General features: G+C 36.2%; 1 protein-coding gene across 12 annotated transcripts in view; it reads left to right on the top strand.

Annotated features, from left to right (window-relative positions):
- The window catches only part of MBD5 (methyl-CpG binding domain protein 5), a 491,908-nt gene that overhangs the window by 444,122 nt on the left and 24,282 nt on the right, over nucleotides 1-23,504 (top strand). For 10 of the 12 annotated variants that reach the window (XM_070799658.1, XM_070799684.1, XM_070799643.1 and 7 more), the window contains 3 exons: nucleotides 11,677-12,702; nucleotides 14,391-14,599; nucleotides 18,377-19,585. In XM_070799658.1, the coding sequence (XP_070655759.1) occupies nucleotides 11,677-12,702; nucleotides 14,391-14,599; nucleotides 18,377-19,585 (2,444 nt within the window). The remainder of the gene's footprint in view (nucleotides 1-11,676; nucleotides 12,703-14,390; nucleotides 14,600-18,376; nucleotides 19,586-23,504) is intronic. The other 2 variants (XM_070799695.1, XM_070799701.1) reach the window with 1 other exon arrangement.

Raw genomic sequence — 23,504 nt, 5'->3', positions numbered from 1 at the left:
AATAGGAAGAGTTAACTAGAAGTTGTATGAAGTAGAAAGCTGTCTTCTAATGTGTTTTCTTATCCTAGTTTGCTATCCCTTATTACTATTTGTTTGAAAAAATTCAAAAATGGATATTGGCTACTTCCTTTTTTAAAAAGGTAATAATTTAAGTTTTCTAATAAAAAAGGCTTGAAAACCTGATTTCCAGAATTTTTGATCTTGAAATTATTTTACAGTTTTCTTGTAGAACTAAACCATTATTTTTACCATTGACATTATTGTATCTCATTATCTGCTATTAATGGAGACAGATTTATTTGAAAGTAGACACAGTAGAAAGAACTGTATTTTGTTCAGTAGAGTCCTCAGAAATTGCTATAAAAAAAATTTAAAGAAGCACTGTAGAGATAAATTCATGGAGACATCTGAAAATTTGACCATAAGAATATTAGAAATACCCAGAATCCAACAATAATGATTTGAGAGATTGGTGGGAAATGACAAGGTGGAAATAAAAAATGAATATAGAGACAGTATTACTCAGATATGAAAACAGTGGGCTTTTAAAACCAGATTGCTACTGGAAGTGAGAAAACTGCTGAGGCTTTTAATAGTAAGCTATTGTGTGGTTATATATAGACTGTTAGACCACCATGCTAGAAAGGCATTATGACCTACATGTCTTGGTTGTTGATAGTAAAATCAAGTGTTTTCCTTCCTGGTGTCACTACTTATACCTGCCATTCTCTACAACTTCTGTTATGTGTTATGTTTGATGTCAGTATTTAATGAAGAACTGTTCATTGACCTCTTGTGTTAAAAAGAATATAAGGTGAAAAAGATAATTGAAATGATTAGTGCCTTCTTGATAGTCTAAGAAAACTCATGAAGCTATTTTTTATGTGTTTAACAGGATACTTATTCCAAAGGGGCTTCCAGCTTCTCAGTGACTCGTATTTCTTTTTAGATAATCTCAAATAAATGAAAATTTAATCTTATGCATTTAGCAGATTAAAGTTACATAAAGTCAGTAACTATTTAAAAATACACTATATTTATTAAGCATACCTTCAATCATTTGGATGAGACATTGTTTGTCTCATTGTATTATATTTTTAAATTTTGATACCCCTTACCTCAACTTACTTTGTTTCAGGTCTAAGTTCATATTGCAAAGTGTACGTATTTTATTAATGATGTATTTTAATTTATCTATAATGGAAAAGACCGACATTTATTTATGTTCTTGTTTCTTCTGATTGTCAAGTTTAGACTTATTTTATATAGTCTTAGACATGTATTTTCTTGTTCCATGCCTCTCTGTAAAACATCAGATCTGGATTGCCAGTGCTGGGTTTGTTGAAACACGTATGTTGAAAATTTATTAATATAAGGAAAGTGTTAGCATATAAATAGTCAAAAGGGATGAGAATAAATGTCTAATAATGATGTGGATGTGACCAATCATGTGTCAGATAACAGAAAACATATGCTTGATAAAAATCTAGGTCAGTTAGAATTTTTTTAAGTATTAAACTTAATAAAATTAAATACTAATTAATGTATAGATCTGATGTGCAGCTGGTAATAAAAATGGGTAGATTTACTAATGTAGCTCTTTTGATGAGCTGATTTATTGACGAGGTCTCTAATATCATTCTTTTTAGATACACAGTGAACTGTGTCAGCTGAAGGTACTGTCGTGATAATTGCTTAGCAAACATCAAATAAACACCAGAGGTGGGCATTTACAGTGAGACAGCTGATGACAGACATAACTCTCCCATCAAGATTTGCTAAGTATTCCTAGCATACTAGGAAGACATTAGAAGAAAACACACTTTATTCTTAAAATGTTGCTTTTAGTTATCCTTGAGTACCTATGATGTACTAGGTTACTTACCTGTATTATTTCTAATTTGTGCAGTCTTCCAAAGTATAAGGTGTTCTTGTTCTCATTTTACAGATGGGTAAATTGAGCCTCAGAGAACTTGAGTATCCAAAGTCATACATAATTGAATAAGGATTTGAATTCAGGTTCATCTGATCCTAAAATCTGTTTTCTTCCCAGCTGCATAAGTTCTTCACTGGAAGCATCTAGTTGCCAAAAATACTGTTTTCCCTTCAAATCTTTAAAAATATCCAAAAGACAGTGAATTGAAGCACATCAACGCATGTTAGAAACCATGTTTGTAAACTTTTGATGCACTTTTAGACCAGTCACTTATTTTGCCTTCTCTCTCTGGACTCTGATATACTAGTATACAATAACTAGGATGTTTGTGTCAATGCAGATAAAATGTCCACAATATCAAAAGAACTACCCCTCATTTGTGAATTACATTTGCTAACCTTTATGTAAATGATTTTGTATTGCCTCACTCAGATAAGAATGGGTTTCCTAGTGGGTGATGTGTCAGTAGGCCTTTGTAGGAGACAGCTGTGCCCATGCCAGCCCTGTCACCCCAGTTTTGATAGCAGAGTGAGAGTGAGAGACACCTACAGGTGACAGGGCCCAAGTCTTCCTTGTGGTCGTGGAGCCTGAACAGAATTCAAATACCTCCTGCTCACCCCAGTGCCTTTTTTCCACTCTCCTAAGCAGCAGCTCAAAAATGTTCCATTAAGACTTCATTGAAGACCAGAAGTCACTCTGAAAACATTTAACTTGATAGGTTGTTTATTTTCAAGAACTTCTTTTATAGAGAGGTTTTTATTATAAACAACCCAAATATTCATATTCTAGGCCTATATGTGAATACCAGTCCATATTTAAAATGTATTATAACTCATATATGAGAATTGAAGGCAAAGATAGTAAAAAAAAAAAAAAATCAGATAAATACGAAATGCTTAGAAATCAGGTTTTATTAATTCTGTTCGGCATTTTGAAATTGCCTTTCCACTAAAGCTCTCTTAACACTTTGCATTGCAAAGTTTACAGGTTTCTATTAACATTTTGGCTATGAAATTACAAGTGAAGTTTAATATTTCCATGTAACAGATTTAGAAAACGACCAGTAGGATACTTGGTAACATTCCTCAAGTTGTAAAACAAAGTTCTGGTGGATCTGGCAACCAAACCCAATCAATTCCTCAGTCTCAGTCCAAACATTCAAACTGCTGAATGCAGGTATGTTATGAAATCCATCAGTCGTATATATATTTAAAGCAATTTTCAGTTTATGAAGTTAGTTGAATTTCAACATTTAAGTGGTTCCAGCATGTGTCCTGTTCTTTGGTTTAGGGAAGAATTCAAAATCAAGTGCCCTGACCAGCAGATTTCATCGGGGCCATGCCTCCTCAGGCCTCTGACCGCTGCCCACCTGTTTACCACAGAACAAAAACACGCATGCCAGTAACTGGGGCCTTTGCAGAGGACCCAGCCTTTCATGGCCCTGTGGGTTTTCACAGTTTTCAAAGAAGCAAAAAGATTTAGACTGTTCTAACCAACTTAATAACTGAAGCTTGCCTTCCTCCAAATGATAAAGTCATTAAATACAACTTTTTCACTTTAAAATGCCTTTTATATTCTCACTTTTTGGTAATAAACATTTAATCAGCTCTTCTAAACACATGAAAATAAAGTCCTGTGAAGGGGCAGAGTATGAGTTTGTACCAAAAGAGTAAATAATTCAGTCATTTCTTTGCCTTAACTCTTAAAGATATACATCGACTAACAAGAATATAAATACACCTGTGAATAAATATATGCTCATGAATATTTATATATATATTTTTTAACTCTGGAAAAGAAAGTGTTTTTTCAGCACAAAATACATTTGATTGAAACTCAGTGCAGCCTCTGAACTGGTAGGTATAAGAAACTTAGAGACCACAAAAGGATACTTCATATATAAGCTTGGCTTTTTGTTCTCTGTATTTATTTATTCTTAGAACATCCTAGTAAAGAAAGGGAAACTGTCATTCCCTTCATTTGAGGTTATAGTTGCAAAAAGGTTATGGGATAAAAATACTCCAGGATGGATTATTGTACATGTTAGCTCTCTCAGGATATGGGACGTTTGAAGGGAAGTAAGCCTCTTGTCTAATGTAGACATACAGTGAAAAAAGGCAAAGATTGCTTTAAGGCTGTGACTGAATTAACAATAGTTGCTATTGAAAGTATTTCCACCCAAGTTTTTAAATGCCTAGATTCCTCATCTGATTGATGCACAGACTTCTAGGTTGAAAGTTGCCCTTTGCTCTTGTTTTTTAATCAAATACCAAAACTATATTAAATTCTTGATTATGTGATAAAAATCTATGTCTATTCTTTTAGATAAATTTTTGCAAAATGAGCCATTTCTTCTTTGCTGTAAGATATTTTTACAACAGACAATGTCTTGCTGTTTAAGAAGGTTTCCTAATATCAGGGTTACACCACTTGCTTTGTTTACATAATCCAGGTTTAATGTTTCCTCGTGTACAAAAAAAGGAATTAAAATATGTTTGATTTTAGACATTGAGTCTATGTAATCAAAAGTGAGAACTCATAGTGGTGTGATATGTTTGCTGATTCAATGGTCTATTTTGTACCTTTCAAGAAATAAATTGTCCCAGTGTGCAAATTGGGAGAATTCTATTCTATTGCAATACACTAAGCTTACTTATAAAACCACTATAAATCCTTAAGATCTCAAGGAGATGCCTAAGCTTTATTTACTAAAATCAAGTGGTCTAAAAATATTGAAGTAGCCTTTAAAAGTACCCAAATTCTAGGCAGTAAAGTTAACTCTACCAAGATCTGACTCATTAAAAAAAATGCTGAAACATATTTCCTACAGTGTCATCAAAACATTTCATTTCCATGTGCATGTAGTACTAAATCAAATCATAAACTTCTACCTTCTAGGAACTTCTATCACACAACATTAATGCTAACAAAGGAAAGAGTAGAGTAAAAGTTATTTTCTAAGAATTATACTTCTGGCAAAGTCAAAGTAACAACTCACCATTTTACAGATTTAGAATGGAACTAGACAGAAGTCTGCAGGAGTTGCCAAGATACTCCAGGGGTAGGAGCTAATCCAGGGAAATTCAGAATCTCTCTCCAAGACCCACGGGTACAGGTATAGGAGAGAGTAGTATTTATCACAGATGCCCTAGAGCAGGGCTCCTGGACTGCATAACTCCACAGGGATACCTGCCGCACTAGAGTCTGATAAGTATGCCTCCTGAAACACAGCTCCATAGATCATCCCCACAGAGCTGAGCAACTGAGAGGCCTGATCCTAAAGCAGTGTTTTTCAAACTTTTTTTTTTACATCTAATTTCTTTCTAACAAGAATTAACTTGGATTCCATTTCACCAAAGAGAAGTTTTTAATGTACAACAAAAATTTCCTGAAAAAACCCTCCATGTGATGCACTCTGCCATTCTGTCTCATCATATCTTATCCTATCTCGTATTTTTATGACAGTCATGATCCACTGAAATTATTTCATCACCCACTAACAGAGCATGCCCCAGCATTCACATGTATAAGTTAACAGAATCAGTTTCCACAAAATAATATCATGGCTATGCATTGTACTTTTTTTTCTTTACTATTTCATTTATCAAAATATACTGATTGAGGGTATATGAAATTGATTTTACAGCCTTTAAATAGCTCTAAACATTGTCTTAAAATATTCATGAGGTAGTTAAGTCCGTATCGAGCATCTAGTATGTGCTCAGCACTGTTTAGCACTGAAGATAAAATAGTATACAGTGGAAGGACACAAAGTTAACTGTTAATAACCTAGAAACTACTTGCTCTGCTCATTAAACAAAATGGGGCGAACTCCCAGTTCGAATATTGACAGTTGGAGCATATTAACTGTTATTCTAGCATACAGAGGGAACAGAAATCCTACCAACCAAGAGAATTAACCTCTTCTCTCAGCATTTGTTTCCTTACAATAACTATTAAGAAAAATGTGATAAAAAGCATTTGTAAAACAAAAACCATTGTTACTTGAGAAACTGAAAAATCTCAAGCTTTTTTTTTTTCATTTCAACAGCTTTTAGAGTAATCCTATGTGTTAATAGAGGAACCAGAAATGATCAGTAATAAAACACACAATTTTGTCTGACCCCATAAGAATGGCCTCCTTGATCCAGTCATCATCACTCTGACCTCATACTCCAAGGTACAGGCTACATTCCTTCCTTCCACTGGTCTTGCCTCTTCCCTAAGAGGTTGGCCCTATTGACTGCAGAGAGTATTTTCTCAGATACTGCCACCAGTTCCTCCCCACTCTTACTCCTAAGTTGTTTTGGTTTTCGGTGAAGAACAAATAGACACTAGTTCCTAGGGCTTCCTGTCTACTTCTGGTAAAGGAATGCTGGGTGTTTATATCAACATCCAAGGTACAAGACAGAGACTGGTATATCTTTGTAAATACATGTTACCATGTCATTACTAAGGCTTGGGAAACTAATGTTGGAAGATCTAGACTGCTCATAAAAGTTATCTTTCAATTTTTTAAATCAATCCTTTAAATAGAATTTTTTTCTCTTTTCATGGGATTGAAAAGTATATTTACTAGACTCACCAGGGCATGATATTTTCTTCTCTCTCTAGAAGCATTCATTTTTAAGGATTATCATTGATCCTGTTTGCAATTGAAATACACTTGCCAAAGCAAATGATAAAGGTCAGATAGTGAAGGAGTACCTTCTATATGATTTATTTCTTAGGTTCTTGAATTTTGTGGCTAAAAAATCAGTATTTGGGCTTATCAATTTAGAAAAAGTTTTATAGCATGAAGTTATATTTACCAAAATTGGGACTGTAGGCCGAACTGGTGTTATGGCATTTTTAAATTATTTTTAATTGAAAGATAATTGCTTTACGATATTGTGTTGGTTTCTGCCATACATCAACATGAGTCAGCCATAGGTACATGGGTCCCATCCCTCTTGAACCTCCCTCCCACCTCCCACCCCTTCCCACCCCTGTAGGTTGTCACAGAGACCCAGTTGGAGTTCCCTGAGTCATACAGCAAATTCCCATTATAATGATATTTTTAAAACACTTGTTGGTCAATTGGAATGAGCCTTATGGCCTCCCTGTGCACATACAAAGAAATGTGCAACAGTATTAATACTTAAGGGCCAACTATGAAAGAGTTTAGCCTAATATGAACAACGGCTTTTCTCAGAGTATTAGTGACAAGAGAAAAAAAATCTAAAGAGGTAGACGGTACTTTTTTTTTGAAAAGCAATTTTTTTAAAATGAGATGAAACATCTCAAGAATGAAATTCAGTAACAGGAAAAATATCCTTTAAAAAATCCTAAAAAGAAATTACTGATGCTATTTCTGTATAAACACTCATACACAGACACACATACATTATAAATTATATGTGTGTGTGAAGAATACAGTTTACATCTGAAAATCTGCCCCACAGGAAGAACTCCCACTGTTGTTTCCTAATTGTACTGGACTATCTCAATCTCTGATTGGGTGTCTAGGAATATGATCTCACACCAGGGATGTTTGTTTGGGTAGCTTTCCAGTCTTAATTTCTTACTTCTTTAAAAGTAACAGCAAACAATGAGAAAAAGAAGTTATGCCAGTTTGTGGTGCCGCTGGCTGGTGTGAGATAAAAATTCTTTCCAATTAAAGGACTTTTCCAGCTTGCTAACTTGTTCCAGGCTCCCAGCTGCCTTTTAGTTATTTAACTGCTAAATGTTCAGTGAATAGTTTGCTTTTTTTAAAAAAAAAAAAAAAAACCCCAAAACTATCTCCTTCATTAGATTAAGCACAAAACAGCTGCTCCCACCAAAAAAAATCAGCTTTGAGAAAACATTTGTCCCCATATGCTTCAACAGATGATAGTTTTTTATGCAGAGATAAGTAGTAAGTTCACCAGAGAATGCCTATTCAGGATTAAGTGGTTCAAAAATAAGCAATTTCCAGTTTTCCTTCCAGCTATAAAAATTGATGGGATCCTCTTTTCAGTGACCCCAACAATAATGAGTGACTATAAGAATTCAGAGTACTTTGGGATGGACCTCTTCCTCTGTAAGATTATTTTAACTCTCCAGCATACCTGGGAGTCTTCTAAAGTAACTTGACATCTTCCAACCATCTCCTTTTCAGCAGCCTTTATCTCCTGGCACTGGACCAGGAGATAAAGAGTCAGTTTTCACAATACAAGAGTTAAAATACACGATACAAGTCAGTTTTCACTTTCTCTACTAATGGGTGGTATTCTCTCCTCCACATACACACTTGCCACACACAGAGAGCAAGTGATCTGATTTCTAGAAGTTGAATGCATGTTTTACAATCTTAATAGATTGATTCAACCAACATTTTTTGAATGCCAACCATGTGTTAGAGACTCTTGGATCTTGGAAATACGAGGGAAATAAGTAATCCTTGTCTTTAATGGTTTAGAAAGATGACTTTAAATACCTTCACTGCTTGTCTAAGGCGGCAGCAGGTTTAACCAGGGTTGGGAGGGCTGGAGTGGGTAGAAAATCAGCGTACAATATTTTCAGTCATATTTCTTTGTTTTGAGGACACATAGGATTCTTATTACCCTCCATATACTTTATTACCTCCTTGTCTATTTTTAAAATTATTTTGCTTCCACTTAGAAGCCCATTGTTTCCTTTTCCACTCTCAAATCCCAGATCAAAGGTTACCACTTGCTTAGTTTTTCCTAACACCTTCAGTTTTACGATTGTCCCCTTGTTATATACCTGCTATAGTTCCTAGCATATTGCCTTGTAGTTATACTAACTTTATGAAAAGAGCTTTAAAATTTCATGGTTCATAATAAGCTCTCAATAAATGTTTATTTGAGACAGACAGGTAGATCTGTGTGTTTATCACTGTGTGTTTATCACATTGTCTAAATTCTGCTTTCCTGAAAGAATAGGCAGGGTGTTGTGTTATTGTTGTTTGTCTGTATCATCATTTTTATCCTTTTGTTCAGCAGAGTATACTTGATTGTTAAATTGGGTGTGTTGAAAACTAGGGAAAATAAAAAATATGCCTTGATCCACGTATTACCCTTAAGAAGCTTGTGATACTCACCACCTTCTTGTTTGCAATGCAAAAATATACCCAGAATAACCATATTTTCTTTATTGTAATTCCTCAAGAATATTTAGATGGAGAACTTTTAGAATAATGTCCCCAAATGATTACTTTCATAAATCCTCAAAATGGATGTTTCTGTTTCACAAAATAAAGATAAAAGAGTAATAACCTATAAGGAAATCCTTCATCTACAAAGCCTTGTATACACACTAGACTATTTCAGAAATGTACTCTTGACTGTGATTAGAGAAATGATGATCTGTACATTTAAATATATCATTATTATTTAGCAGATAGGGGAAAAAGCCAGAGATAGTGATTACTAGTAAATAAGAGTTTTTATTAGCTTGTTCAAAAAAATGGTTTCCAAATGCAAATAAAGCAAAATACCTATTTATGGAAATGGCAGCAAGATTTAAGGAGCACTGAAATGTTTAAGGTGTTACTGTTTTTTATCACTGATCTGAATTAATATTTAAAGATTTGTATACCCTATGCCTACCTCAGCATCTTATCTCCTTTAAATGCAACAGTGAGAGCTTTAAAAAAATAAATAAAGTAGACCACAGCAGCTAGAAGACTTGCAAAGTCATACTATAGAAATATATGTGTTGGATATGCTGATTTTATACTCCGTACTGTTACGACATCATCACAACTAACTTTAGCTACTAATGTCAATAATGATGACAATGATAGCTCCTTTTATTTGTATACTTTTACATGTTGCAAGCCTTTCACTTACCTGTCTTTGATGCTCACAACGATCATGCCAGTGAATTTCCTTAGAAAATTTCAAAGGTAGGAAACTTTCATATACAGGAAGATGTCCATTCCCATGTTATATATAATAATGAAAAAATCAAAATATGAATGCCAAACTTTATCAGGTAGTTCAATAAATATGATCAGTCTACATGCTACATGGTTAAAAGTATTCATATAGAGTCTATATATCAAAAAGGAAAAACCCTTGTGTTATTCTGATAGAAAATAAGAAAAATATATCATTGTATTTGTACTTCTATTACAACTATGGAAACATTTCTGTGTATTTGGACAAGGCCTCAGTGGTAACATAGTCATATATAAAGTTTGTTGTGATGGCATAGCACAGCAGTAAAATGTTTGAATTATTTTAGATTTTCAGTAACACTGTATTGTTCATTATAACATATACATGTCTAATACTTTAATAAATGTATGTGCTTATAATAACTAATATTTGCTAAATGTATATATTATTATAAAACAATGCATTTCTTTAGGGTAAGACATTTTCCAAAAGATGCTTGTAGGTTCCTTTTCAACAGAATGTGATTCTCACCCTCCCCACACCCACCTTGTACATCTGGATCACCAGGGGTGATTTCAAAGAATACTACTGCCCAGGCTGTACCCCAAGAGATGAGTTCTGTGCTGATCTTGGTTAGGACCCAGACATTGGTTGGTTTGTTGGCTTGTTTGTTTTGTGCAGCTTGGATTGGTAACAACTAAAACAATTATGATACACAACTCTAATTTTATTATTAAATTCCTTGAATTTTCATCTTTAGCATACATAAGATTTTCACAATTAAGAATACCATTGGATGAAGACTGGTTAAGGAATCATGAGTATAAAGTATCTTTATGCTATTAGAATGACAAAGATTTAAAAATAATGATAAACACAGTGTTGATGAGAAAAATGAGCACTACCGACATTGTTTATAGAAATATAAATGGAATGCATATTGATCAGCTACACTGGAGGGCAGTCTGACAATGTGTATCCAGAGCTTTAAAATATATGTAAACCTTTTGTCCCTGGAACTCTACTTTTAAGAATTTTTCCTTAGAAAACAATTGAGCATATTAGCAAAGATGAGTAAATAAGAATGTTTATCATAGTGTTGTTTAAAATAGTAAAAGATTGTAAATTATCAAAATATCCACAACTGTGGATTGAATAAATTATGGTATATCCATACATGGATACTAGTCAAATAGATCTATAGTTAACATGAAAGAATAGTAACAATGTATTGATAAAAGAAAAGTTACAAAACAATATGATTCTGTTTTTGTTAAAAATATATGTAACATATATGTGTGTGTGTGTGTGTGTGTCTGCATATGTAATACATACATACAGGTGGAAAAGCCCAGAAAACTATACACTAAAATATTAATATATCTACATAGGTACTTTTTATTATCTGTTTTATATTCTCATGCATATTCTATTTGGTTTTTTCCCCTAAAAGAAAATACTAGTAATATAAAGACCAAAAACTTTTTTTTTTATGTAAAAATATATTTTGAAAAATGAAGCCTTGTTACTTTTTTCTAACCAAATGAATGGACTACAACACAGCTTTCCCCATTTTCACTTTGTCCGGCTGTGAAAAACAAGATATTTGACAGAACAGCTATTTCTTAAAGTGCTAAACTTCTCCAGAATATTTACATTCAAAGTAGATTAAGAGGTATGAAGTTGAACTTGTTTCATTAACGTGTCAGATCATCTCTAATTACAATTAATCTGGTTAGCCTCTATAAAGATGGCATGTAATATATTCATCGAAATATATCTCAATGTATTTTTATAGAGAAGTCTTCCTTAACCTCCGTAATTAATAAATGGGTTTTTTCCCCTTTCTTTCAGGCGGTTCAGGACCATCCTCCTCCATAGCCATAGCTGGCATCAACCACCCTGCCATCACAAAGACAACATCTGTTCTTCAAGACGGCGTCATAGTCACCACCGCAGCTGGAAACCCACTGCAGAGTCAGCTGCCCATTGGGAGTGATTTTCCTTTTGTTGGCCAGGAGCACGCACTTCATTTTCCATCCAACAGCACTTCAAACAACCATCTTCCACACCCCTTGAACCCCAGCCTCCTCAGTTCTCTACCTATCTCTTTGCCAGTGAATCAACAGCATCTCCTAAACCAGAATCTATTAAATATCTTCCAGCCTTCAGCAGGAGAAGGCAAGTCTGAGATCAACCTCCACCCTTTAGGTTTTCTCAACCCGAATGTAAACGCTGCTTTAGCTTTTCTCTCCGGTGACATGGATGGGCAGGTATTGCAGCCTGTTCACTTTCAACTCTTAGCAGCCCTGCTTCAGAACCAAGCCCACGCAGCTGCCATGCTTCCCCTGCCATCTTTCAATCTGGCCATCTCAGATATTTTGCAACAGCAAAATACCCCCTTACCCTCATTAACACAGATGACAGCCCCACCAGACCATTTGCCAAGCAATCAGTCAGAGAACAGCCGAGCTGAGACCCTTTTAACCAACCCCCTGGGGAACCCTTTACCAAGCTTTGCAGGCAGTGACACTACTTTTAACCCCCTCTTCCTCCCAGCTGTCACTGGGGCCTCAGGATTAATGGCCTTGAATCCCCAGCTGTTGGGAGGTGTCCTGAACTCGGCATCGGCCAACACCGCTAATCATCCAGAGGTTTCCATAGCAACTTCTTCCCAGGCAACCACTACCACAACCACTACATCATCAGCAGTGGCAGCACTGACTGTCTCAACACTTGGTGGGACAGCAGTGGTGTCAATGGCAGAAACATTGCTGAATATATCTAATAATGCTGGGAATACACCTGGTCCAGCTAAACTCAACAGTAACTCTGTGGTGCCACAGCTACTTAACCCTCTACTGGGGACAGGTCTGCTTGGTAAGTTAAATTTTTTCACAAATTTTTACAAAAGAAACGTTTTTCTAATTCTATTTTCTCCTTTAAAAAAAAACCTCCATTTTGTCACACTATTTTTAAAAATGTTTTTGTTATGTCACAGCTTGCTTAAGGAAGAACTAAATATAATAACACCCACATACAACCATAGTTATACAAACATGAAAATGACTTTTTCCTTTTCCCCTATTCTAGAAATACTAAATGTCATTTTAATCTGCCTTCTCTCCTAATTCTGATGCCACCTAAACCTAACCTACTCATCATTCTCTTAAGCCAAGTAGTGTCTTATTTTTCAAATAATTAAAGCACAGGTACACCTTAAAAATAACATTTATTTGAATTTTAGTTGATGTGGCATCACAGGGTTAGTATGAGCAGCTGCACTGTGGATGAAAACAGTTTGAGGAAGTGCTTTTCCAGGTGATCCCTAAATTAATGAAACTAAATGCTTATCCATAAGAAACTAAATGCTTAAAATAAGAAACAAGACATAAAAACATTCAAAGTTAATGCTTGCCCAAGTTCAAGGAAACAAATAGCTACTGCTCGGTTTTCTCAAACAGTATTATTCTTTAGAACTTTGTGGCTTAAAAACAAAATCCTTTATGTAGATTATCTTATCTCAAAAAATTTATAAAATCTTGTCAAGTATATTCAGCTGTTTGATGCCGGTAATTGTAGTATAGAGATGGTGCCCATAAAGTCTGGAAACATAGGCAAATGTACATGATATTGTCAAGGGCATCTTCAGTAGCTAAAAAAATAATATGTTTCTAGTTTTCATAAGCACCTTTATAAAATAGTTTAATTACTCCTATTTGGCAATCAAATTAGTGTAGTAAAGAACCTAAAAAGCGCTACAGATTTCAAGTCATAGGACAATTTCTATGACATTATCCTCAAAATAAGGTCAATGTAATTTCAAAACAAGTTAATTTTGAAGTTCGAATATAACTTTGGTATTAACTATCGAAGCCTGGTGGGCTGCTGTCCAATTGGGTCGCACAGAGTCGGACACAACTGAAGCGACTTAGCAGCAGCAGGAGCAGCATCCTATCTGATTATATAACATTTATTCTTTATGACTATGACAGTGAATTTTTCTGTATTACTAGCTTTATTTACAATTTTAATTTTAGGTAACCAAAATACCGAATACATATTTTATGTAAAAACAAAATGTATATTAAAACAGACAAAATACATATTAATACATATTTCTAAACCAAATTTAATTTGATTTGGTGGTAGTTATTATTATGGCTTGAGAACTAAGTTTTGTAAACAGGCCTGGTCAGGCCCACGTATTTTAACTATCTTATGATTGCTAAAGCATTTAGGGCTAATTTTAACCTTTAATTGTGGTTGCTTTAACAAAAATGGCTTCAAGGAATTCTATGACACTGAAGATCAATGTATAAGGATTGGCTAATGGATAGACCAAAAACTAACTAGTCTCTCCATGATATGAAAGATAAATAATGATTATGAAAGATAAATAAGAAAATTAGTCTTTCTTACCACTTAGTAAGACTTTGAGGAGAAAAAGAGAAAAGAGTTACCATGTAAGTCTAGTTTTTAGTTTTTTTTAGAAATCCTCAAGAAAGATAGGCATAGGACCTCCAAAGAATCACATTGACTTATATTTTATATTTTTCATACTATAGGTGACATGCCCTCAATAAACAGTACTTTGAATAACCATCAACTGACTCATCTACAGTCGCTGTTAAACAACAATCAGATGTTTCCTCCAAATCAGCAGCAGCAGCAACTTCTTCAGGGGTACCAGAATCTCCAGGCATTTCAAGGACAGTCCACAATTCCTTGCCCAGCTAACAATAACCCCATGGCTTGTCTGTTTCAGAATTTCCAGGTACTCTCCTTTCCTGGGTTACTTTAGTAGAAAACAATGTTTACTACTTGTTTTGCTAAATTGGGAGAAACAGACAAAAGAAGGTGATTATGTACCTTTTCACCTCTACTTACTATTATTCCTCAGTAATGTTGTTAAAGTTTCAGTGTTTTTGTTTGAAGCATTTTATTTTGTCTGAAGCATCTCAGTGGTCCTTTAGAAGTTGTTATTAAAAACTGATCATGTTACCCTCTTAAACTCTTGTGGTTTCCCATTGCTCCCAGGGCTTCCCTGGTGACTCAGTGGTAAAGAATCCACCTACCAATGCAGGAGACTGGGGTTCCATTCCTGGGTCAACAAGATACCCTGGAGAAAGAAATGGCAACCCACTTCTGTATTCTTGCAGGAAATCCCATGGACAGAGGAGCCTGGTGGGCTATATTCCATGGGGTTGCAAAAAGAGTTGGATACAACTTAGCAGCTAAACAACAACATTGCTCCCATGATTAAAATCCACATCCTTAACGTGTTTACCCTGCCTCACTCTCCAGCACCAGTTCACACCACTCTCTCCCTGGCTTCAGCCACTTGGTCTTCTTTTAGTTCTAAAAACAAATAAACTCCTGATAGATTAAGGAGCTGGATGGAAAGAGGAACATTAAATAAATACATGAAGAAAATATAGAAGATTTTTAAATAATCTTAGGGTAGAAAAGGCTCTTTCAGCAAGGCACAACCAAGGAGTCAAAAAAGAGGTGACAGAGTTGAATACATAAAACTTTAAATCTGTACGATTAAAGATATTCTAAACAAAGTTGAAGACAGGTGGCAACCTGGCAGAAGTTACTGGGTTGGCCAGAAAGTTTGTTCATTGGCCACATCCAAACAAACTTTTGGCCAACTTAATACATGCATAATAATAGCAACTAATTGCCATTCATAATATTTTAAAAGCTCCTACAAATTAGGAAGAAAAAAGAATCAATTAGAAAAATGAGCAATAGAAATGAACAGACATTTCAGAAAATTAAATAATAATTAGTAATAAACATGAATAATCAGAATTATACAAATTACAACATTACTATGTCCATCAGATAGTTATATCCTTTGCTAACAGAGGAGTGGGGAACTGGATTCTTTCAGATATATTGTTGGTCTGATTGTATGCTGACATAGTCCTTTTAGAGGGTGATTGATAGTTTATCAATTTTACACACACACACACATACACACACATATATGTGTGTCTATATATGTGTGTGTCCTTTGACCCACAAGTTCAACTTTGATATTTTGGAGAAATCAAGGCACAATCTAGAATGTTTTGTTGCAATTTGATTTGTGGTGTCAAAAATTAGAAACCACTTAAGCAACCATCAGTAGGAAAATAGTTAAATATTGAGTATGTTTTGCTATTTTCATCTATCTAGTAGATTCGAAGATTAGGTAGGTTTATATAATCTGATATAGACAGATCCACAAGATTACAGAACTCCAACACTGTTGTATTATAGAACAGTACTAAAATATAATACCACTTATATGAAAAAAAGAAATGAGGCAAGGGGAAAGGAAGGTGTGAAAGAAAGAAGGGAAACTAGATGTGCAGCTGCACACTTAAGGTATTAAAAACAAGTCTATGAGGATGTATTCGAACACTGATCACTTTTGAGAAAGAAACGGAATCAGAGTGGGATACAAAAGTATAGATTTGGGTGGGAAAGTGATGAAGAAAGCTTTTCTCTTTTGGACAATGAAAAAATACTCATATAATAAAATAATTTAGAAGGGAAGAATAAGCTCTCAACCATGTCAATGAGTAAATAAGTAGGTAAAGCCTGAAGGGAATCCATTAGATTTAGCAGTTAGAACAACAGTAGCTTGAATGCAGTTTTTGCGGAGTTGTGGGAGCAGGAGCCAGATTGCAATGGATGGAAGAATGAAAAATAAATTAAGAGTTTGGATTACTCTTTTTAAAACTTTTTAAAACCTAACTACAAAGAACATAACAGAAATAAAATAGTGCCCCAAGGTAGGCATAGGTTGAATGCAAACTTTTATTGATAAAATATGGAAGCCATGCACATAGTTGAATGCTAAAGAAAAGAGACAAAGAAAAAAGTAGAAGAGATTGAACATAAAGAAGATTAACAGGGGTTAACAGATAAGGCAAGATCCCTGAGGAAAGGCTTGGTATCCAGAGCATAAACAGAGGACTTACTCAGAGGGCAGAGGGAGTGCCTCTTACACTGGGAAGCGGGACAGGACCAGGGACACTGTGCAGGGAACTGTGTGCTGCCAGAAGGCAGGGAGTAGCCAAGTATAAGAATAATGAGAACTCCTAACCTATAAACTTGATTATCTCTGTTAAGTAGGGTCAAATACTAAGAGTAATGTGGGAAATAGTATAGCAGCTGGCTTGAGGAAGTGGATAAAATCTGAATAGTTGTGACAGAGAGTGATACCTAACCAGAGGATCATAGGATTGATGGGAATACAAACCCCCAGCTGAGATTGGAAGCCATAAGTTCCTATGGATAGATACTCAGCATCCTCACTGTGCATATAGATACAGAAGGCAGGCAGCTAAATTGACCCAAGATTGGAATTTTTATCTGGTAGGTGTAGATAAGGGGAGAATGGCAGGAAAGTAGTTATGTTGCTGATGGATCCCAGGTTCTGGTTTAGCAGGAAAAGATGTAAAGACAGGAAGTGAGTGATCGTGGGTCAGTGAAGCAGGGGGTGGGGGGACGGGAAATCCAAAGTATCAAGGTTCTGGAGAGCAATTCTTAGCTGGGGTTGGTGAAACTAGAATAACCTGTGGACTTTTTCAAAGTGCACTCATCATGCCCATGATGAGCATTGATACTCTTCACTGGCCATTTCCTCCCATCACCTCTTCCCAATGAAGCATCACCTCCGAGGCCACTGTTGTCACTGTTGGCAGCGTGGGAATGTCCCTCAGGCAGTTACCCAGTAAGGGTGAAGAGCTGGTGTTACTACCCTACCTAAAGATTTCAAAAATTCAGTGTCATCTCAGAAATAGTTTGGGGACTTCCCAGGTGGTACTAGTGGTAAAGAATCCTCCTGTCAATGCTGGAAATGCAAGGGTCACGGGTTCGATCCCTGGGTCAGAAAGATCCTCTGGAGTAGGAAGTGTTAACCAAGTCTAGTATTCTTGCCTGGAAAATCCCATAGACAGAGGAGCCTGGCAGGATACAGTCTGTGGAGTTACAAAGAGGCAGACAGGACTGAGCACAACTCAACAGAAATAGTTTCATTGTTAAGAAAGGGGTGTATATATATATATATTTTTTTTTGTTTTGTTTTCTATTTCACTTAATTCAGTAGAAATATCAATGAGTTAGAGATCATTTTTAAAACCTGTTTCCCTTTTTAATGTGAGCAATGCTGGTGACAGACTTGTTTCTCTCTTTGAATTCCAAGTTGAAAACCTGTAATGACACTAAAAACATGGAATCATCGCCTGGAAACCTTTTGTGTCCAACCACCTCAACTGTAATTTTTCCACAGAATGTTTAGTAATATGATTTTTTTTTAAATCTGTTATATGATTCCAATCAAAGAAACAGTACCCAAGTATAATCAAGACATGGCTTTCTATACAGAGTGACTTCTGATTTCATTTTTGAGTCTTATTCTCTCTTTATATGGCCTTCCTTGTTATAGTCAGTGGTCTTCTGGTAAATCTTAAAATTACAATCTTTCTCTTTAAGGACTTGAAATTTTTTTTTCTCTCTCTCTGTCTCACTACTTCCTGTCTATTTCTTTAAGGTGAGAATGCAGGAAGATGCAGCTCTCCTAAACAAAAGAATAAGCACTCAGCCGGGGCTCGCAGCACTTCCCGAAAATCCAAACACTACACTTCCACCTTTCCAAGACACCTCTTGTGAGTTGCAGTCGAGGATTGACCCATCTCTAGGTCAGCAGGTGAAGGATGGCCTCATCATGGGGGGCCAAGGCGATGCTTCCGTAGATGCTATTTACAAAGCAGTCGTGGATGCAGCCAGCAAAGGGATGCAGGTTGTCATCACCACTGCTGTCAACAGTACAACTCAGATCAGCCCCATTCCAGCTCTGAGTGCCATGAGTGCCTTCACTGCTTCCATCGGTGACCCATTAAGTCTCCCCAGTGCTGTCAGTGCGGTCATTCACGGACGAAACATGGGCAGTGTGGATCACGATGGGCGGCTGAGGAGTGTGAGAGGGGCTCGGCTGCCTAGCAGTCTGGACCACGGGAAGAACTCCAGCGAAGGAGATGGCTTTGAATATTTCAAATCAGCAGGTTGCCACACATCTAAAAAACAGTGGGATGGGGAGCAAAGCCCTGGAGGGGAGCGAAACAGGTGGAAGTGTGAGGAATTTTTAGATCATCCAGGCCACATCCACAATAGTCCTTGTCACGAAAGGCCCAACAATGTCTCTACACTGCCATTTCTGCCTGGGGAACAGCACCCAATACTGTTACCACCGAGAAACTGTCAAGGGGATAAGATTTTGGAGGAGAATTTCAGGTATAATAACTACAAAAGAACTATGATGAGTTTTAAGGAGAGACTAGAGAACACTGTGGAAAGATGCGCACACATTAACGGGAACAGATCTCGGCAGAGTCGGGGCTTTGGAGAGCTGCTGAGCACCACAAAGCAAGACTTTGTCCTAGAGGAGCAATCTCCGAGCTCCTCCAATAGTTTGGAGAGTTCTCTGGTCAAAGACTACATCCATTACAATGGAGACTTTAATGCCAAAAACATTAACGGGTGTGTACCTAGCCCTTCAGACGCTAAAAGCATTAGTAGTGAAGATGACCTAAGGAACCCAGACTCCCCCTCTTCAAATGAATTGATCCCTTATAGGCCAAGGACGTTCAACGTTGGCGACTTGGTCTGGGGCCAAATCAAAGGACTGACTTCCTGGCCTGGAAAATTAGTCAGAGAAGACGACGTTCACAGTTCTTGTCAACAAAGCCCCGAGGAAGGGAAGGTATACCAATCTTTATCCATTGTCAAATACTAACCTTTGTTCAGATGTCAGTTCTTATTTTCTGTTATCATCACTTTGGATTCTTCATGACTCATTGAGGTCTCACAAACTTCTGGAGCATAAAATGAAGAGGGGATGGTTGTAGTCACCAAAATGTCATGTCGTCAAGTGGTGAGTTGTAAAGCATTTGTAGATCCCACTAGGGTTCAGCATGGCTCTGACCCAGGAACCAGATTTCCAGAATTTGGTTAACTTGGCCTTTCTTCCTTGCATGTGCCTAGTTCTTCATTCATACAGAGAACAAAGGCAAGTAACAATGATAGGGGGAGAAAAATCTGGTGGTTGTTGGAACCCAGCAATGTGGCAGGGGTCCTTCCAGGCGACAGAAAGCGCCAGGGGATTGGAACTCTCCCATGTGCTGATGTGTGATACACAAAACTGGGGAGAAGCTAACACTGGGGTGGAGTTGCAGCCATTTCTGGAAGCAGGAGGTAACATCTGAGTTTAGAATGGTGTCTCCTTTCAGGAAAAGTTCTGGGTCTTTGAAACATATGGAACTGTTTAACCCCATAGTCTGGTTCTACTTAACACAATCTGATCACATAAATTAAATGAAAACTTCTCCATAAAACTACCATTCAATTTAGAAGAAATTAGTAAGGGTCTTCTGAGCTTTCCCCCTCCCCACAATTGGTAGAATTGACTCACTAGGCAAGAAATGTACAGAATGTTCAAAGTAGATAGAAAAATTTATATCTGAGCAGGAGATGAAAATAATGCACATTCCCTACATAGGATGAAGAAACATGTAATTTTTCATCTCCTTAGGAAATAAAAATTCCTTTTACAGGTATATATTATTCTCTTACAGATTATATTGTATAAAGCTATTTCAACTCTGCTCAAACCTCCACTGGCATTTAGGTTTAATGGCAAAGGAAACCAAAAGCATTTTGCAGCACAATAAAAGGATTGTCTTTCTCCAAATGACCGGGAGGTCCTTAAACCCATTGCTTATAATGCCTAATATATACTTGTCAGGGTACACTTTCAGCATAATGTTTCTATCTTTGATAAGAAAATGAATTCCATATTCCTATTCATAAAACATTTTACTCTCTAATCTCTCCAAGACCAGACAAACATTCTTTGGGCTGATAAACCTAAATATTTTTGACAGTTTATTCAAGAAATAATTAGAAACAGCAAAATTGGGCTTTTATTATATAAATGGAATTGCTACAAATACAAGATGTAGACATTGAACTGTTTTATAATCTGTGCAAATAAAATCAATTTTTTTTATGTGCCACTTTATCAAAAAAAAAAGCTTAACTAACAAAAAGATTATGGCTTCCCTTCCCTGGAAACATTCTTCCTGTCTTACAAGCCTTGTCTGAATATCTTTTTATGTCCTTAGGAGAATAAAGGCACGTACTTTTAACACATTTCAGTTTAAACCATGATCCTAATCTTCTGCTTAGTCTGTGTTAGCAAACTCCTGGGATTGAACTCCTCACTGATGTTTAGGGAGATGCACCTAAAAAAAAAAAAAATCATTATCTAAGAGTCCAAGAAACATTTTTTTACTTTATTTGAATAATCAGCTGGTTTTCAATCACTATAAAGTAAAAGTGTTTCACAAAATCCAGATCCTTTTTCCTTGTTATTGACAATAGATTAATTCCTAACAGGGAGCATAAAATTGTTTATGTAAATTCAAATATCCCCTCACCCATTGGCTGACATTGTAATTTTACATTCTTACAACTTTGATATCAAAATCTTGATAAAAAGATACACTAAAAATACTTTTAGTAAATCAGAGAAAGTAATTGAAAGCATACATTTAGAGATGAAAAACTAAAAATTTATAATGAAATATTAATGATAACACATGAAATATTTACCTGTCATTAAAAAGCAAAGTATATCAGTCTTAAAAGCTCTAGGGCACTTAACATTTTAAAATATCTCTGGTCTTTTCAGGACAGCTCACTTTTGCACATAAACAAGCAAAGTGCTACTTCACAACCCCTTTTTTTCTCCTATAGTTCACAAAACAAAGGAAGGTCTTCCTTATTAATGATGCCCAGCTAGTCAAACACCGTTCTCCAGAAAAGGTGAACACCAGAAAAGGTGAAATTTCAAAAACAGGTCTCTCTGACTTCAGCCAAATGTCCTTTGCCTGATGTCTTGGTGATCCTGGTTCATCTAGAAAAGATTAAACTGTGGTTAATATCTGTGTAAGACAAAGCATGATCTGTCTGAAAAGATTTCCTGTAAAACATATTTTACATTAAAATTGGTTTAAAACTGTGAACCAATTATGATGTAAATTTCATTTACATTGAACCTCTTAGTTCTCACAATGTCGGATACATAAAGCCTTGTGCATTTATAACCAGACTTATGCTTTTAAAAAGGTAAGCAGTACATTAGGTTTTCTTCCATATACTGTGGCAGTGCCTGACATTTTAATAAAGTCAAGAGAGAAAGAGACTGACTTCATGAACAATTTGTTTATTATAGTAAAATCTTATTAATTCCATCTTGCTGATATGGAATGTGAACCATTTTCCCCTGTAATTCTCTCTGTAGTATCTCAGAAGAAACGGTTTGCAGAAAAATTTTCTTACACATAATCATTTAAAACTTTTTCAGCCTCTCCATTTTTCATACTAGTATTTCTATGTTCACCTGAGTAAATTAATCCAAGATGCTGTCAGACCCTACCAGATAGCATCTATGTTAATTCAAATTTTAGAACAGGTTTATTATCTCCTCCCACTCCCTATATCTCACAAACCTATCGTTTATTTTTTGTTAGTATCTTTGTTCTCAACAAGTCACTTCAAATTCTTTTTGGAAGCAGAGAAGAAAAAATCTGGGAAAGATTGAGGGCAGGAGGAGAAGGGGGCGACAGAGGAGATGGTTGGATGATGGCATCACCAACTCAATGGACATGAGGTTCAGCAAACTCCAGGAGATAGTGAAGGACAGGAAAGCCTGGCATGCTGCAGTCCAGCACAGGTCACAAAGAGTCAGTCACGACTGAGCAACTGAACAACAAAAACTAGAAAAAAAATAATTATCACGATTACAGGTAACTAATTCAGAATAAGCCGGACACCTCTCATGTTTTCAGGTTGCCTGAATAGTCTCTGGACTGATAGGTCAGGGCTGTGAATGGAGCAGGAACTGAGATCTCCAAGTTGTCCATAACCTGATACTTTAGCTAACTGTTGTCATGAGTGCAAATGACTTGGTCAACTTATGATTTAAAAAGACATTTTTAAATCTTCAGTGGGGTGTTAAATGTAGTAGAATTGCCAATAGTGCATTAGAAATATCCTGCAGTTTCCAAGATTACTTTCTAGGAGGTAGGATTTCTAACTATCAAATACTGTGTGAACACAGCAGAGGAGACTAGAGAGAAAGGGCTTTGGGCATTCTGATGTGAGCTTAAAAACAGCTCTACCAGTTACCTAAATGGTCCTGAGTGGGTGTATTAATTTCTAGAGCTCCTCAAGTGGGAATATTAATTCCTACTCAGAATGATGTTAAATGCAATACTATAAATAGATGGGGCTTCCATCGTAGCTCAGTCAGTAAAGAATCTGTCTGAGATGCAGGAGACCTGGGTTCGATTCCTGGGTCAGGAAGATCCTCTGGAGAGGAAAATGGCAACCCACTCCAGTATTCTTGCCTGGGAAAATCCCATGGACAGAGGAGCCTGGCAGGCTACAGTACATGCGGTCGCAAAGAGTCGGACACAACTTCGCGACTGAACCATCCACCACCATAAATAGATGATACAGAAAAGAGGCTCAGTAAAAATTAACCTCCTCCTCTCTGTTCTCTGTATTAAACAACCTTATGAATTTGGATTCCACCATTACAAAATTGTGGTCATTTG

This window comes from Bos indicus, chromosome 2 (genome assembly GCF_029378745.1).
Source record: "Bos indicus isolate NIAB-ARS_2022 breed Sahiwal x Tharparkar chromosome 2, NIAB-ARS_B.indTharparkar_mat_pri_1.0, whole genome shotgun sequence".
Lineage (NCBI taxonomy): Eukaryota > Metazoa > Chordata > Mammalia > Artiodactyla > Bovidae > Bos > Bos indicus.
The sequence above is the reverse complement of the archived record's forward strand: the minus strand, read 5'-3'. Positions and strand labels throughout refer to the sequence as shown.